We start from the raw sequence: 19132 nt of genomic DNA on the forward strand, positions 1-19132 counted from the left end.
ATTATACTCCTAGACCCTCCTCTGTTTGGGTTCACAAAATGCCAAGGATTGAGGGTAGTTGATGGTACCGTTTGTTGAACCTGTGCTACAGTAGAAGATACCCAAGTAGAGTTCGGAACATACGTACTAAAAGGCACATACGAACCTGACGCGGTCACCGACAAGGATGATGATGGATCTCCGGAACGACCGAGGAGGTACGTGTCCTTCCTGAGAAAAAGCCCCATACCGAAGTCCAGTTTATCGGCTAGAATGAGAAGCAGTGCTCTCCAGTTGAGGCTGCATACCTGGGTCCAATACTAGCACACTGGCTGTGGGCATGTATCCTCCTCTGGAAGTAACGGCTGATGAGCTCGGAGAAGAAAAACCATATGCCAAGGGTGTAGAGGGTGAGTGGGTAAAAATAGGCTGGTCGTCTCCCAATGAAAGACCTCGAACAGGGCTCTCCAGTGAATGAGGAGTCCCATCCTCCGTGTGATCTATATTAGAATAAGAAAAGTCAATATCTGGTATGAAAGGCTGATCCTCCGGAATTGAGGGTTGACGATCCATGTTGTGTACTCTCGAGGTCTTCAATCCTTTTGCTCACGATAGCTCTGATACCATGTGAGGGCAAAAGAGACCAAATGACCAAATATATGAAAGATCAGAGCCAATCACACAGCATGCAATGGTGATATGTATATAAAAGATGAAGTCAAGTACAAGAGCTCTATGTGAGACTCCAAACGAGCAGAGAAGGCTGTTGTCCCAAAAATGCAAATGACAATCCCCAAGTAAGCCTAATGTAAGCGCTGATGTATCGCTGATGTAGGGCTGAGAGATGTAAACGCTTATGTCTTGATGGCTGCTGATGGAAAAACACAGAAGTGAGCTGTGGTGAAAAACGCAGACATATGCGCCATGGACCAGAAGCAGCAACTTGTGATAAAACGCAAAAGAAACACTGCAGATGAAAACGTCCAGTTCAGCAGCAGTAGGGAAGGGTTGCACCTGTTTGTAGGCGGCCTGTCCTAACACCAGGAGCCGGTACAAAAGCACACTGAAGTGTTGTCCTGAAGTGGGCGATCAATCCAGCAAGAGAAGGAGGGTAAAACGCTGATGCGCAGTCCGGGAGTGCATGCCCAGCTGATCTGTAATCGTCAGTTGGTGGAGAGATTTAGGAGGCGCCTCATATTTATATGAGGGCAGGGTGCTGGTCGGCTAGCATAAGCAATCGGCCAGTAGATAAATAATAGAAAAGAAAAAGTGGCCCTTTTTGGGCTGGGTTAAATACCCTTTTTGGGTATATTTTCACACAAACCATGCTTCCAACGATGAAGAAGGATCTGCTCAGGCTCGATGACTTCTCCTTCGTCTACCACATCTGGCAGAAAACTGCAGCAACTGCCTTTACCTGTCCGTACCAATTTGTACCTGCAACCGCCTGCGTCAGAAACTGCAACAGCCGCCTGTACCAGTCCGTACCAGTCACCCTGCAGCCCCCTGTATGATGCGCCGCCTATACCAGCTGGCTTGAACCGTCTATACCTGTCCGTACCAATCTGTACCTGCAGCACATGTACTGTATGGCTTCCCTTCAAGCAACCTGTACCAGTCTCTCTCCACGCAACCAGCCGACCTGTTCTCTCCACGCAGCCAGCCGACTAGTCCTTTCCGAAAAGCGAGAGAGAGAGAGAGATGGAGAGGGAGGCGTGTACTCTAAAAGTGGAGTAGCCCTCCCTCCATAATTATCCTAGTGGCCCTTTAAAGTTTATTAAACTTTCTAAGGGCCACCCAAGGTTTATAAACCTTATAAAGTTTAATACCTTGGTCTCCCTTCACACTTAGGGTTGTCCACACCTATTACCTTTTTGTCCGGACACCCAAGTATGAATCTTTAAAAATTTATCTTGCTCACTGACCACCATGCCCACACTTGTGCTGTTCCAATTTCACAGGGTCATGACATACCCCCCTCACGAAAAATGGCAAGCGTCCCCGATTGCAATCTGGTGATACAGCAAGACATCCGAAGTGAAAAGTACAATATGGCAAGATCAGCGTCCCAATCTCTCTAAGCCATGCATATGTAGCAACATTCACTACAAACCAATGGTGTGGTAATAGTCCAAGTTGTATAGCACTGTGAACCATACACAACCACAACATCCAATGTGACTAGTACACATATATCATAGAAGTCCCATAAACAGATGTACTGTCAGCCATCAGTACTAGTAGGCCACGGGTCTATTGTCCTGCTGGAGAACTGCACCTATGGCTACATTGCTGGCATCGGTAATGACCTCAAAAGGTTCATCCCAAGATGCTAACTTCAAAACAGGCGCTTCTCAGACAGCTTTCTGGAGTGCACGAAATGCATCAAGCGCCTTGCCTGTGAGTGAGACTTTTTGTTTAGGAGTCTTCACTCCCTTGAGCAAGTCGGTGAGAGGTGCTACAAGGTTGGAAAACTGGTGAACATAGGTGCTGTAGGCTTGGAGGACCTGGATGTCCCAATCCAAGATCTCTTGAACCTTTGAGAGGTCCAATCGAATCCCATCGAAACCGATGATATAGCCCAAGTATTGAACCTCTTTAACACCAAAGATGGACTTTTTGGCATTTATGTAGAGCCCATTATCTCGCAAAAGTTGCAAGACTGTCTCCACATCTTTCTCATGCTGCTCCGCAGTGGCTAAGAATACAAGTATGTCATCAAGAAAGATGAAGACACACTTACCAATGAGGACTGCGAAAATCCTAGACATCATTTTATTGAAGGTTGTGGGTGCATTTGTAAGCCCAAAAGGCATGACTAGGAACTCGTAGTGACCACGCTCTATCCGGAAAGCTACTTTTCGACTATCAGCTTCGAAAATGCGAACCTGATGGTAACCACTCTTGAGGTCGATCTTAGTGAAAAACTGTGCACCATCTAAACGCTCCAAAATGTACTCAATCCTTGGCATAGGAAACTTCTTATGCCATGTAGTCTACACAAAGGCATGCAGACTTGTCCTTCTTTTGGACAAATAGAATGGGTGCAGCAAATGTGAGGAAGAAGGCTGAACGAATCCGGCTCGAAGGAGCTCAGATAACTATCTTTCTAGCTCACCCTCTAAAGTCTTGGAAAGACGATAGGTGAACCTGCTGGGAAGTTCTGATCCAAGGACCAAATCAATATAATGGTCCTCAGGACGTGATGGAGGGAGGCTGGGCAGAAGATCGTCCCTAAGCATAATGTCTGAATGTCTAGAGGTCTGCTAATTGTGGGACTGAAGATAAGATAGCTGCTAACGATGAGGTAGGGGCTGTTTGAGCACGAACATAAAGTAGTGCTCCTTCCGCTCCCTTGCCGATAGCTCGTCGGGCCTGGAGGTGTGAAATCAATGGGATGCCAAGAATGCTTCTATCCCCACGAATCATAACGGGCTCAAGAAAACCTTTACAAATAGTAAAAGTGTCATGCCCCCAATCGGAAATAGGCTCATATTGACAAAACCACTGGATTCCTAAAATCACGTCACACCCCAAAAGAGGCGAGACAATGAAATCTCATTGGAATGAGGCCTTCTGAACTTCAACAGCAAACTGTTCTGCCTTCTGAGATATGTGGGTGCGGAGATCAGGTGTGAACCCATCCACATCGAAATGATATGGTACTAATGTGCAGCTCATCTTGTTAGCCAACCGAGGAGAGATGGCGTCCTCAAAACTGCCCATGTTAAACAGGACTACAAACTACCGGCCCTTGGCAGAGCCATAAGCTCGGATGAGGCTTTTCTGTGCAGCATCACTCTCACCCTCCTGCTTAGCATCAAATACCACGGATGGCATAGGATGCATAGAAGGTAAAAGCTGAACTGCATTTGTGGTAGTAGGCGGGATTGTAGGAGCTGGAGATGCTGTGGCAACTGTGGCAAAAGGAGCTTTGGAGGCTTGCTCCACTTGCCATTTGTGGCAATCCTCCTTACCATGCCCTATAGTATGACAGAAAAAGCATCTGTTTTCTGACTGGTATTTCCTTTGCTCCTCTGAAGGAAGATAACCTCCAGTGATGCCTGCTTTAGCCTTTTCCTGAGGGGTTTTCTTAGGCTTAATTCTTTATCCTTCTTACCCCCTGAACTAGAGCTATTACTGCCGTCCTTCCTAGCATCTTTAGAAGATGCATTATCTTTCCCTGGCTGTGCAACAAATTGCTACTGCTGGGGTTTGGAACTGGACTGTGATGACTGCTTGGGCTTGCCTCCGTTCATCTTCAATTCTTCATTTTGAGCAAGAGTCAAAACCCAATCATATGTATTGGGTTCAAAGTTGTGAACTGTAAACCGGATGTTGGGATCTAATCCACAAATGAATTGATCCATCTTGGCCTGCTTAGATAACCCTAACTGTTGTGCTAAAGTGATAACCTTTCCGGAGAACTGAAGCACTACTGACTAAGGCTACAAACTGAATGCATCTCTTCAAGTGGGTTAAGGGACTTGGATTGACTGACTGAACGTCTAAGGCTGAGAATGACCTATGTAGCTCGTGCCTAACTTATCCTAGATTACGGATTATAATGGGGTCACGGCATACGACAAATATCATCCTAAAAAGGTACAAATAATGTACGATGTTGCACTAATGATAATGAGCCATCTTGTCACCATGCACTACAGTGCAGAGTGCATGTGACACAACTCGTTTTGTAACCTTTGACCCAATACCTGCGTGCGTGCCATCCCCCATAGAACCTAAACTTCCACACCAAGTAAGGCAGGAGCCTCCGTTTACGACCAAGGCCGAGAAAGATCCGTTCGCCAACGTGACATTGACAAACGAAGATCTTACTCCACATGTGCCTCCTAATCCTCCAATGCCTATTCCACAGGCGGCCAAGCCCAAATCCCACGTTCACATCGAATAACTCGATGCGAACAGTGACACAGAGTCCGACAAAGACTCACGAGGTCCTCACACCAAATTTGCTGAGGTATTTTACCCTCCTACAGCAACCTCAAATCTCGACATCCACCCCCATCAAATAAGGAACAAATTGAACTTTCATATACCATCATTGTTCCACCTTATGATAAAGGCCCCACACTTGCCGAAGCTCCTCATCAATGTGACCTTGCCGGCCTCTCAACCTTTCTTTCCTCGCAAATTCAAATGTCCATTGGAACCTTGTTAAAAGGTAGTCCAAATTTATGGAATGATCTTCGAGATTGGATGGAATGAAAACTGCAAGCTTCTGTAGAGGATGGAGCCAACTTAGATTCCTCGGATGAATCTAAGCCCCATCATCCTAAACTACTACATCACCACAACCCACAACCCAAAGGCGCACCAACAATTCGCGTAAATGCGCTGGGCCACTACTTTGAAGGTGATGACACCAACGCAACCTTTCCCATTTTCTATAATGAACATGAGGTCAAAGGCATCCAGGACGGAGGTGCTGGCATCAGCATCCTCACAAGAACATGCTAGGAAAAAGAGGAAAGCACTTCAATTATAGCTAGTCGACTTCATTAAAAAGGGGCTGGCTCTCTGTTTTTTGGGCATGCGCATACACTTTCAGCCGCGTGCAATCTCCCTCTCTCTCTCTCTCTCTCTCTCTCTACGCTGGTCAGCAGCTGTACAGCTCTCTCTCGTAGACGTTAATATATCTTTCTTTCTTCTTTCTTTCTCTCTCTCTCTCTCTCTCCTCTGCTGGCCGACTTGCTCCCTACCTCCTACAGGGCTGGTCGACTCCTTCCAGGGCAGCCAGAGAGCTCAGTTTTGGGACTCTTCTGGCGCGGAGTTCAGGGCTGTTTTGGCTCTATTATGGGCTGATTTATGGATGGTTTATGAGCTGATTTTTAGGGACTGTTTTGGGACAGTTTTGGACAGCTCCTAGAGATGTTTGTATCTTGGCACTAGATAGTTTATCTAGGCAAGATTTGTGCTGATGCTTTGTGCGAAAATCCGGTGTTGTATGCACCCGCACCTTGGTGTCTTGTAAAAGCTTCTATGAGAATAAAGAAGTTCCTAGGGGGGCCGACCGTTCCGGCTCATGTGGTGTTATTGTATTATTTATGGTTCTTCCACTGTGTTATCATGCTCTATCTCTGGTATTTGAAGTGTTGGTCTATTTATTGTTCCGGGTCCCCCCGCCCTACTTGTGACACATTGAGCTGGCATTGGAGACTATCAGGGAGGAGTGCCAGAAGGGTCACTCTCATTAGAGATGGTTGGAGCGACACAAGGTCTGGCTCCATTCAAGGCATCGTTGCATACTCACGGGTAAGTACTTTGTGAGTTCCATCGACAACTGAGAGGGAGCGAAGACCGCAGAGAGACTTGTTGATATTTGGAGTGAGGCCATTGAGTATGTTGGGGCCTCAAATGTCTTGCAGTTTATTGGAGAGGGGGAAAATGCCAAGAGGGTGTGGTGAGTGATGAGTGAGTGCATTGGCCACAGTCTCACTCTATTGCAAGTACAAGTTGCTCTGAGACTTCTCTCAGACTTTGCTCGATGAGAGGTTCTCGGAACAAGTTCATCATGTGCTTGCTATTGTCTCTCCTATCATTCGCATGATGAGACTTGTTGATTGTGATGACCCTTGCATTGGCATGGTATATAAGGGACTAGATAAGATGGTGGAGCACATTAGGAAGATTGAGTCAAATGCTACTCATAGGTTTGAGGACTTGAGGGAGCTATGCCAGTCATAGTGGGATAGTTACCACTCACATTTGCAGCCAGCAGCATTTGTATTGGATCCAGAGTTTCAGGGCAAGAGGCATGGGCCTGATGGAGAGGTGGCCAGAGGGTGGGAGAAGACTCTCCAAAGATTGGTGCTAGATCAAACTCAGAGGAGAACCATCAAAACTCTGGGACACCCAATTTTGGTGTATGGGTGGGGACTTTAACATGATAGAGTCAGCAGAGAATAGACTTGGAGGAGGCATGGCTACAGTTTCTGGCTCAGAGTACTCTGCTTGGGAGGAGATGATCCTGGCTCTTTGGGGACAAAACCCTTGGCATTTACCAAAGTTTGGACGCAACACCGGGAGTATGTGCTTCTCTAGATCTGACAGGAGAAGCACCAGCCCCAATCTTTCTAGACTTGATAGATTCTATGTGGATGAGCGGGCTTGCGGTTGTGGGGGCATAATTGGTATTTTGGCAAGCACTACTTTGTCCAATCATGCTCCAATTATTTTGTCCCTGGAGGATCCTTGGAGGCAGGACAAAAACTTGAGTGCCCGGATCCTTGACAACCTCATCCAAGACTCCGAGATATGCAGCAAGATAGAGCAATATGGGAGGGGCTGGATTTTCTCTCATGATCTCCGCAGGCATAGGTGTTTTCCAGTTTTGGGCCATTTCCATTTGCAAGGTGCTGGCTGTTTATGTTTCCGTCACATGCAACTATGCTATAGAGTTTGGAGAGAAAAATTACATTAAGTAATGGATTAAGTTTATTGCTTTTTCTTATAATCTACTCTCCAAACCAGCTGCCCTATCTTTATCTAGAAGAACAGTTCCTTGAGAACAGCTCACAGACCTCTCACTGTGGTATGGGTCTGTGCTGGGCACCTCATACAGCAGCAACCTACAACCACAAATTGCGTCAAAGGACACGAATCCTAAGAGCCATGTTCTGCTTTTCCACATATATCCACATCCATGGGTCAAACCTTTGTCACCACATGCAACATGGGATCAGTATGTGCTTGAAGAAGTGAGATATGAATTTTTTTGTGAAACCTTTAAGTTGAAATGTTCTCAACTCATTAGCCAGTCCCCCTGCTCATCAAGTAGTTTGTATCCTTACTTGCTTGATGAATTGTATGTGAGGGCAAAACGACGAAAGGCCCAGATGTACGAGAGATCAGAGCAAAACCACACAGCATGAAATATGTGAGTGAGTCTATATATAATGGTGAATGAACATATGTACACGAGCCTTCTAATATAAGGTGACTCTGAGCAGAAAAACCAGTGCCGAAGCAAAGATGATGTCGAAGCTGAAGCAAGGTCGGTGGCGAAGGCTCGCGTCGATGTGAGGCAAAGCACTCTGAGAGGTGGTCGGTGTCGAAGGCTCACGTCGGTGGATGCAGAGGCACTCCGAGGTGGTAGTGTCAGCGGAAGATGAGGTGATGCAGGCTCTGGTGACAAGGGTGCTGTTGTACCTGAGGTGGTAGATGAAGAGCAGAGAGGTCTGCCGTCCCGAGTGGTGGTGGTGGTGGTGCAAGCTCTGATGCCAAGGGTGCTGCAAGACCTGAAGGGTGGTAAGGAGCAAACAGGGCTGCCGTCCCAAGTGGTGCAAGCTCTAATGACACGGGTGCTGCGTACCTGAAGTGGTAAGGAGCAAAGAGGGCTGCTGTCTCGTGCAGTGCAAGCTCTGGTGACACGGGTGTTGCGTACCTGAAGTGGTAAGGAGCAGAGAGGGCTGCCCTCCCGTCGAGTGGTGCAAGCTCTAGTGACACAGGTGCTGCGTACCTGGTGTGTGGTCAATGGTGAAGATAAGCAAAGAGTGGGCTGCCGTCCCGATGGTGTGATGTAGCAGAGAGTGGGCTGCTGTCCCGATGGTGAGAGCTGAAGAAAAACACTGAAGTGCTCTATGTAGCAAAGGGGGCTGCTGTCCCATGAGCTGTGATAAAATGCCGATATGCTAATGTAAGCGCTGATGTAAACACTGATGATGTGCTGATGTAAGCGCTGATGAATGCTGATGTAAAACGCTGATGAATGCTGATGTAAAACAATGATGAATGCTGAAGTAAAACACTGATGGTAGCACAGCATCAGCACCTCCACAACTGCACCACAGGCAGTCGGCCAGCCACTAGGAGCACATGAGGTGCAGTCAGCCAGCACCATGGGCTCCTGCCAACATGTGGCATCCATCCACACCATGGAAAAATGGGGAAAAAATGGGAAAAAATACGAGGAGTGAGGAAAAATGATAAAAACACCTATACAGGGCGGGCACACCCACAACAGAGGCCTTGGTGTCTGACTAAGACAGGAGATGACTTCTAACACCCCCTCTCAGCTCCTGGCTGTGCAATCAACCCAAGGGAGCTGGAGTGCCGCCTGAGCGTAGCCTGAGGTAGAGACTTTGAGAAGAGGTCCGCCGCATTGTCCTCCGTCGAACAATAAAGTAGCAAGATGTCACCAGCCAAGATCTTCTCACGTACAAAGTGATACTGTATCTCTATGTGCTTGGTCCGGGCATGGAAGACCGGTTCTGAGCAATAGCTATACAACTCTGGTTATCGCACTGGATGACTGTGGGCTCCTTCTGTGGAAACCCAATCTCGCCTAGCAGCCTCCGCAACCACACAACCTCGCAAGCAGCACCACAAGCAGCCCGGTACTCTGCCTCTGTCGAAGAGAGGGCAATAGTTGGCTGCCTCTTGCTGCTCCAAGAAACTGCTCTTGAGCCGAGGGTAAAACTGTATCCTGAAGTAGATCTCCTCGTGTCTGGATCTCCTCCCCAATCTGAGTCACTCCATCCTTGGAGTCTGACTCCATCCCCTCCTGTGTAAAAGAGTCCTAGATCCTTCGTATTCTGCAGATACCGCAAGATCCGCAATCCTGCGTCCCAATGAGACTTCAATGGTGTCTGCATAAAAGAGCTCAACAGCCCCACGGAGAAGCTCAAGTCCAATCTGGTGTTCAGGAACTAGATCAATGAACCAACCAACTTCCGGTACTGCGAGACATCAACTGGCTCACAAGGATCAGTAACGGTTAACTTTGTTCTTGGGTCCATCGGCGAAGTAATAGGCTTGCAGTTCTCCATCCCAAAGGCCTCAAGCAGCTCATGAACATACCGCTGCTGAGAGAAAAAAAACCCCTTCTGGGTCTGCCAGATCTCCAATCCCAAAAAGAAGTGGAGTAAGCCTAAGTCGGTGACTCGGTCATCTCAAACTCCTTTGACAAGGCAGCCTTCGTCACTCCAATGTGCTCCACATGACCGCCGGTGAGAATGAGATCATCCACATAAAGGATGATAATCGTGACCATGCCGCGTTCCCGAAAGAGATACATGTTTGGATCTGCAACAACCGATCTCTGAAATCCAGTCCGAATAAAGAACGAATCAATCTTCTGATTCCAAGCCCTGGGAGCCTGCTTAAGACCATACAAGGCCTTACGTAACCTGTAAACCATCCCTTCTGATCCTGGAACAACAAAGCCTGGAGGCTGCTCAACATTCACCATTAAGGAACGCAGATTTTACATCCATTTGATACACGGGCCACCTCTGAGAAGAAGCAAGGGCAAGAACGGTCCGAATCGTGGACATCCGTGCTGTCGGTGCAAAGGTATCCTCGTAGTCGATGCCTGGCCGCCGCTGAGCATAACCTTTAGCCACAAGTCTGGCTTTGTGTTTGTCCACCGACCCATCAGACGCAGATTTGGTCTTAAAGACCCACTTGACACCAATGACTGACCGTTTCGACGGCCTCGGTACCAACTCCCATGTGTTGTTCTTCTCGATGGCATCAAGTTCCACCTGCATGGCTTTCCTCCAAGTATCCTATGAGAGGGCTTCCTTGACGGAAGTGGGCTCCTTGTCCCGCATAATACGAGACATCAGAGCATAGTTTACCTGAAGAAGCTCCGTTGTATTGCTTTTATCTCGGACTCTGTGTGATCTTCGAGGGCCGTCCTCTGTGGTCCACTCGTAGGGTAACTCCGTGACACCTGACTCCCGAAGGGTGTCTAACAACCACCTAGATACTCGAACAGATCGTGGAGCCTCTTGTGGTCGCGGGGACTCTACTCCAGCTGCGGGCTCAACCTCCTGTACTGACTGAGGTTGATCAACTGGAATAATGGTCTGGAAATCATCATCAGACTCCTCTGGATCTCCAAGAAGTGGCGGCTCCTCAACAGTGGATACTAGAACATGCTCGTCAAAGACCACATCCCGGCTGACAACAATCTCGTTCCTGTCTGGATCATACAATCTATATCCCTTGGAAAGAGAATTATACCCCACAAATACAAGCTTGCGAGACTTGGAGTCAAGCTTCCCCTCTGCTTCTTCGAAATATGTACATACGCATCACTCCCAAAAACACGGAAGTGCGAGACATCAGGTTTCCTGCCAAAGTATGCCTCAAATGGAGTCATATTAGGTACTGAAGTCATCGGAGATCGGTTGAGGGTATGGACAGCCGTTGCCACAGCCTCTCCCCAAAGTGGACGAGGAAGATCACGATGCTCCAGCATGGTCCTCGCCATCTCCACCACAGTCCTGTTCTTGCGTTCTACAACTCCATTCTCCGAAGGCGATCCTGTATTGGCCAGTTCCCTCTTGATGCCATGATCTGCACAAAATCTAAGAAATACAGTCGAGAGAATTCACCTCCTTTGTCAGCCCTGAGAGTCTTTACCTGAAATCCAGACTCTTTCTCCACCATCACGTGCCAATCCTTGAACCGTGCAAAAGCTTGGTCCTTCTGGGAAAGAAAGTAGACCCACGTGAATCTGGTACAATCATCAACAAGCAGCATAAAGTAGAGGGATCCCCCCAAAGATGGTGTCTGCTGAGGTCCACACAAGTCAGTGTGAATCAACTCCAATGGTTTCGAAGTCCGCCTGGAAGCCTGCTTCGGAAAGGATTCCCTGTGCTGCTTACCACGTATGCAAGAACTGCAACGCCCTTGCCTACTGCATCTGGCAAGCCAACCACCATCTGGTCTCGGAAAGCTCGCCGCAATGCATCCACATTTAAGAGGCCAAAACGAAAGTGCCACAAATCTCCCACCTGAGAACCTGTCAACGAGGAGAGTGCAGAGAGCTTGTAGATACCATTCTCCACACCGCCTTCCCAAACAACCTGGCCAGTCTCACGGTCCCGTAGAGCAACTGAATACTCCTCAAATTCCACTCGAAAGCCAATCTTGCATACTTCATGCACTGACAGAAGATAAAACACAGAGCAAGGACATAAAGAACACGGGAAGCATGCTTGTCCCCCTTGCCGTCGGGAATAATCTCCATTTGGCCCTCACTGTGTATCGGAATAGTGGAATTCCAATAAAGATAAGACCTGACGGCCATTTCAAATCCAAAAAGAAGTCACGGGACGGAGTCATGTGCCTGGAAGCACCACTGTCAAGAATCCATTCCCAGGTATCCTTCGCGGTGAAGCCAACTGCGTCCTCACTTGAAGACGATGAAGCGTCGGAGTCCATCATCTCTAAGTGCACATATGCAGGAGTCTTTGCAGCTGAGGCTGAGGAATCAGCACTCTTCTAGTCCGCTTAGGACACTTCCTCCAATAGTGGCCTTTCTCGCCACAATCATTGCAGGATCTTTCGGCCTTCAGCTTCTCTCGTTCTGAGTCAGGCTTCTTCTCAAAAGACTTCTCCGGGGAAGCCCTCCCTTTGCCCTTGTTGTTATTCCGGCCTTTTGACCGTTGGCCAGTTAAGGCCTCCGAACCGCCACTGTGAGGAGGGTTCGTGAAACGTTCCTCCTGGTCCAAGACCATTGGCACAAGCTCCTCCCAGGTAATGGTGCTGAGCCTGCCACTCGTAATCAACGAGGAGTAGAAAGCAGAATACTGAGCAGGCAAGTGGGACAGCAAAGTGATGGCCATGTCTTCAGATGATATCTCCTTCCCAGCCTGGAGGACTTCCTGCTGAAGGGCCTGCAGCTTGTTAATGTGTTCCCGCATCGTCAAGGACTTTGCAGGGTTCATAACCCGCATCTGCACTTCCAAGGAGATCCTCTTCATGGGTGATACCCTGTTATAAAGAGAAGCGAAGTGCTGCCATATGCCTCTGGCCAGCGTCATGTGCTTTATATGATTGATCACTTGTGGTGTGCAGTTGAGGAAAATAAATGACCGGACCTTGGCGTTGACACGATCCCACATGTGTGCCTGTGCCTCTCGGTCCTTCTTCATCGATAGTAACTCCCCTTCCTCTGCTTTCGGCCATGGAACCCCGCTGACGATGAAATCAGCAAGGTCATATGACTCCAGCACAGACTCCATCATAACCTTCCAGATGCCGTAATTGTTCCCGTCCAACTGACGGTCCACTGGGAACGTGGGGAGAGTCGGGATCTTCACGTGCTTCTCATCCATCTCTAACAAATCTGCCATCGCGGGGATGTAACTAAAAAGGGTGGGTGGGTGGGAAAAAAAAACTTTACACCTGCAAGTGGCTGTCCAGCACCTTAGCCCGCCTTCCTCTTGCAACTTCTCTTCCCGAACAGTCCAAAACAGTCCACCAATCAGCAACCTAACTATCCCCCTCTTGCTCAAAAAACTCCCAAGATCTATCAAGAGCCTAGGGCTCTGATACCATGTCAAAATATGCAGCGGAAATGATAACCAAACTTGGGTCCACAAGAGCAAGTAGAATGCAGAAAATAGACAGCACAAGAGACACTGAGAGATAGGCGTGTAAACTCTTCTCTATACACAAGATCTCGTACAAAACTGAATGATGATATGGTGAGGAGCATGGGGCCTATTTATATGCCCCATGGATGCAGTCAGCCAGCGCATGAGGGCTCTCCACGACTGCATAAAGCAGTCAGCCAACAGCAAATGTCTCCACGACTGAAGAAAGTAGGTCGGCCAGCATCAGCACCTCCACGACTGCACCATAGGCAGTCGGCTAGCCACCAGGAGCACATGAGGTGCAATCGGCCAGCACCATGTGTGGCATCCATCCACACCATGGAAAAATGGAAAAAAATGGAAAAAATACGGGGAGTGAGGAAAAATGATAAAACACCTATACAGGGCGGGCACACCCACAACAGAGGCCCTGGTGTCTGACTACTAAGACAGGAGATGACTTCTAACAGGCTCACGTCGATGTGAGGCAAAGCACTCCGAGAGGTGGTCGGTGTCGAAGGCTCGCGTTGGTGGATGCAGAGGCACTCCGAGGTGGTAGTGGCAGCGGAAGATGAGGTGATGCAAGCTCTGGTGACAAGGGTGCTGCTGTACTTGGGGTGATAGATGAAGAGCAGAGAGGGTTGCCGTCTCGAGTGGTGCAAGCTCTCATGACAAGGGTGCTCCAAGACCTGAAGGGTGGTGAGGAGCAAGGAGGGCTGTTGTCCCGAGTGGTGCAAGCTCTGGTGACACGGGTGCTGCGTACCTGAGGTGGTAAGGAGCAGAGAGGGCTACCGTCTTGAGTGGTGCAAGCTCTGGTGACACAAGTGCTGTGTACCTAAAGTGACGTCGATGGTGAAGATAAGCAGAGAGTCGGCTGCCGTCTCGATGGTGTGATGTAGAAGAGAGTGGGCTGCTATCCCGATGGTGAGAGCTGAAGAAAAACGCTGAAGTGCTCTATGTAGCAGAGGGGGCTGCTGTCCCATGTGCTGTGATAAAACACTGATATGCTGATGTAAACACTGATGATGTGCTGACGTAAGCGCTGATGTAGAACGCTGATGAATGTTGATGTAAAATGCTGATGTAAGCGCTGATGAATGCTGATGTAAGCGCTGATGAATGCTGATGTAAGCACTGTGAGCCCTGATGTGCATGCTAATGTAAAACGCTGAATGCAGCAGAGAGGGCTGCTGTCCCATAGTGTGGCCTGTAGCAGAGAGTGGGCTGTTGTCCCATGATGTGGCCAGATGAGAAAACGCTGAGGTGTTGTCCTGTCAGGTGAAGATGATGAAGCTATGTGGTGTAGAGCCTGGCAGAAGCAGCAGCAGCAGCAGCAGGAGATGGTACCGGATATGTGCGATGATGTGGTACACCATAGTGAATAATGAGGCAAGGCTATATACACAGTGGGGGACTGCTGCTCAGTCAGCCTAAAGGCTGTCGGCCAGAAGCAAAGACATAAAATCCTTAAATAAAACCAAAAATCCCCTTTTTAGGGCTAGGTAAAATGATGTTTTCACACATCCCCTCTCAGACCAAAAAGGTGACCATGAGAGAAGATGGTGGATGCCAGGGTCCCACACTGACACACTAGCAGAAATAATGTATCCCCCTCTGAAAACAAAATCTGATAAAGTCAGAGAGGGCGATCGTGATGGCTAAGGTGGTGAAGATGAGTGGATGTACATGGGTTGATCGTCTCCCAAAGTAAGATCTTGAAAGGGGCCCTCCACTGAGTAAGAAGTCCCATTCCCTATGTGGTGCAGATCAGAGTTTGGTGAATCAACTTCTAGTGAGAGAAACTAGTCCTCAGGGAGTGCGGGTAGACGATGCATGCTGTGTGCTCTTGAGGTCTTCAATCCCTTTGCTCACGATAGCTCTGATACCATGTGAGGGCAAAAGGACGAAAGGACCAGATGTACGAGAGATCATAGCAAAACCACACAGCATGAAATATGTGAGTGAGTCTATATATAATGGTGAATGAACATATGTACAAGAGCCCTCTGATATGAGGTGACTCTAAGTAGAAAGACCTGTGCAAAAGCAGTGATGATGTCGAAGCTAAAGCATGGTTGGTGACAAAGGCTCGCGTCGATGTGAGAAAAAGCACTCCGAAAGGTGGTCGGTGTCGAAGGTCGCGTCAGTGGATGCAGAGGCACTCCGAGGTGGTAGTGGCAGCGGAAGATGAGGTGATGCAAGCTCTAGTAACAAGGGTGCTGATGTACCTGAGGTGGTAGATGAAGAGCAGAAAGGGTTGCCATCCCAAGCGGTGGTGGTGGTAGTGCAAGCTCTGATGACAAGGGTGTTGCAAGACCTGAAGGGTGGTGAGGAGCAGGGAGGGCTGCCGTCCCGAGTGGTGCAAGCTCTGGTGACACGGGTGTGGCATATCTGATGTGACGTTGATGGTGAAGATAAGCAGAGAGTGGGCTGCCATCCCGATGGTGTGATATCTGTCGCACAGAGTGGGCTGCTGTCCCGATGGTGAGAGCTGAAGAAAAACACTGAAGTGCTCTATGTAGCAGAGGGGGCTGCTGTCCCATGGGCTGGGATAAAACACTGATATGCTGATGTAAGCGCTGATGTAAACACTGATGATGTGCTGATGTAAGCGCTGATGTATGCTGATGTAGAACGCTGATGATGTGCGGATGTAAGCGCTGATGAATGCTGATGTAACACACTGATGTTGTGCTAATGTAAGCACGGATGAATGCTGATGTAAAACGTTGATGAATGCTGAAGTAAAACGCTGATGTAAGCACTGAATGTACTGATGTGAGCGCTGATGTGAATGCTGATGTAAAATGCTGAATGTAGCAGAGAGGGCTGCTGTCCCACAGTGTGGCCTGTAGCAGAGAGTGGACTGCTGTCCCGTGATGTGGCCAGATGAGAAAACGCTGAGGTGCTGTCCTGTCAGGCGAAGATGATGAAGCTATGTGGTGTAGAGCCCGGCAGAAGCAGCAGTAGCAACAGATGGTACCGGATGTGTGCAATGATATGGTACACCATGGTGAATAATGAGGCAAGGCTATATATACAGTGGGGGACTGCTGGTCGGTCAGCCTAAAGGCTGTTGGCCAGCAGCAAAGACATGAAATCCCTAAATAAAACCAAAAAACCCAGAAAAAAATCCCCTATTTAGGGCTGGGTAAAATGCTGTTTTCACACACTGTATTGCAAACATATCAAAGAAACTGATACCAATCATCTCCTGTATCATTACAGCCCCAACATGGCTATCATCATCTCTAAAGGCGTGCACATATCATACTATTAAGATTCAACCATACCTAGATGCCAAAATCATCTCCGATAATATAGCAACACAATCAAAGTAAAACTTCTGAGAGCAAAATAGAAAGGCTGATATCCAGACACCCAAACACGCATCACCACTACACAGAAACTTGAAAGCCTTCCAGACTGCATTTGAAGGCTATTTCAACTTTCCCATCTAAACCAAAATTATGTTGAAACTCAATGCAAGATCACTAGCAAAGCTCTTACCTTGGTTTGCTAAGTTTTATTGATGATGATGACGACTTTGGCAGGTTCTCATCAACGTACTGGTTTTCCTTCGGCACATCTTTAGATTCAATCATAGGGAAGCTATATGCAATTGCCGTAAGAAGGGAGTCCACTGTGTTGTTTACCGAGCTGCCACTGCCTTGAAAGGCACCACTGCCAAGGACAGCCTGCAAATCCGCCTCCCTGTATTCCTTGCCTAGCAGAGAAATGACAGAACCAGGGGGCACTCCAGCCCTCCTAAACCTGCGTCTACGCTGTATGTGAAGCCCCCCTTGTCAAGGAGCCATGCTGATACATACACATTTATAAAGATGTACATAAACATATTTATAAATATGTACATAAACATATTTAAAAAAAGTGTGCATGCAGTGCATGTGCGTGCACGCGTGCTGGTGTGCATGCGTGTGTGCATGTGTGTGTGTGTGTGTGTGTGTGTGTGTGTGTGTGTGTGTGTGTGTGCACGCGGACGTGCACACCACACTTGCCTGCGTGCACGGGTGCGTGAAAAAAAAAATTATTCAAGCTTCAAACCTACTGCACACAAAAAGGGGAGAAGGCGTTGCCAAACACAAGTACAAAAGCTAGAATCAAGGTAGGATATCTTAAACAAATGGCCATGCTGGAGTGTCATGTGCCCCACCATGTCCTTTGGTATTTTTGCTGCACAAACAGAGCATACCTGCAAAATCAAGGTGGTCAGAAATGCCGTACAATAGAAGATTAGAAAAACAAAACTGAAACTGAAGACGATGTGATTCATGAGAATGCCCTTAGGCATGGATCAAAGGAGAAAAGAAAAGGAAAACAACTTGATAAAAGAGCAATGCTAATGTTTACATCAAATCCCAAGCAAGTATGGCTCTTATATTTGACTCAATGCCCAAGCAAGCATGCGCTGTCTGATTTCATCAATGTCCAAGAATTGACCTTTTGATAACATATATAATGTGTAAACTAAGGTATTCTTATGTTTGCCAGAATGTAATGATGTGGAATCTACGTATCCATTCTTTTCCAAGCACGGTATCTAAGCTTTAAACCATGCACACGCATGAGTGTTATATGCTCTCATCAATGCCCATCAAAAAGTTGATCATGTTTTTACCAAAATGTAAACGTGGAACGTATATAATGTTTACATATACATAAAGTCACTCAAAAAAATGCTCAGTTTTTGATGGGTGAATTTTTAAATCCCTATTTTTTGTTGTTCCCCCCATTCCACTTCCCCCCATATTTGGGTCGGGTCATTCCCATTTCCACATTCCCGTTTCTAGCAACTGTGATATATATGTATCAATGCTCAAGCATGGTAAGCATAAGATCTATGCTTTAAAGCATGAATGTTATATGCTCTCATCAATAACCCTGAGGTTATTTAACATGTCAAATATTGTATAATGATACTGAATGATTAGGATCCTTTAAGATGCATCCAAGACTAACATCACATGTGGTATGCAAGATTTCTCTCTTCTTTGCCATGGCATGACTAAGAAGTGCTACGACATGAAATTGGGTGACCAAGGTGCACTACGCCCATAAGAACAAGAATAGTGCACCAAGGTGCACATAGAAATATGAGTAGAGGAGATGACACAATGGTTGGTTGCTTCTTTTTTCTAGGACAGTTAAGTTGAAAATGAGAGGAGGCATGCTCTTTTTCATGGTTTGGCTATGCAGAGGGTTAGGCAGGGGGTCTCTTACACCTCAATGCCATGTGTCTTGCCATTAAGTAAGGCAAACCAGTCAACCATGTACAAAGATAATGCATCAGAAGAAGGTTTGTGAGCAACTTGTAAATCCATCATGTGCTCTCCACTTCGAAGTTGTAATTTTAGAAAGCAAAAAGACTTTCCTACAGGGTGTGTGAGTACTTCCTTAGTTCACATTTTATTCAAATTCCCATATGTTGTGCTTGTACTTCAATTCAATAAAGCAATTTTGCAGCAAACCCCACTCCTCGTCATATTTCATGGGTTCTCCCTGCCCAATATGGTTTTGGGTCATGGGAGGCTGAGTCTCAGCCATTGAATGGGGAAGCTTTATTTTTAAAGAATTGACCTCATAATCACCGAGGATCTTTACACATCAGCACTCTGGGAATTTTACTCAAATGAAAGCAAATGAACTGAGGACACTTCACCACAGCATGTTAAAAAAACAGAACGTCAGTACGTGACACATCAGCACATAGAATGTTGAAAAGAATAGAAGACTAATTAAAAATATAGAGGGCTAATTAAAGCGTGATACACAAGCAA

At 47.3% G+C, this 19132-nt stretch overlaps 1 protein-coding gene across 2 annotated transcripts in view; it reads right to left on the reverse strand.

Annotated features, from left to right (window-relative positions):
* LOC147619433 (protein DEHYDRATION-INDUCED 19 homolog 4-like) overlaps window positions 1-19132 on the reverse strand; it is a 45302-nt gene that overhangs the window by 23646 nt on the left and 2524 nt on the right. For both annotated transcript variants that reach the window (XM_086773094.1, XM_086773095.1), the window contains 2 exons: window positions 17467-17547; window positions 16845-17122 (listed from right to left, as the gene is read on the reverse strand). In XM_086773094.1, the coding sequence (XP_086629220.1) occupies window positions 16845-17122; window positions 17467-17547 (359 nt within the window). The remainder of the gene's footprint in view (window positions 1-16844; window positions 17123-17466; window positions 17548-19132) is intronic.

Source organism: Cibotium barometz, chromosome 33 (genome assembly GCF_041138505.1).
Source record: "Cibotium barometz isolate CiBa-2024 chromosome 33, ASM4113850v1, whole genome shotgun sequence".
Lineage (NCBI taxonomy): Eukaryota > Viridiplantae > Streptophyta > Polypodiopsida > Cyatheales > Cibotiaceae > Cibotium > Cibotium barometz.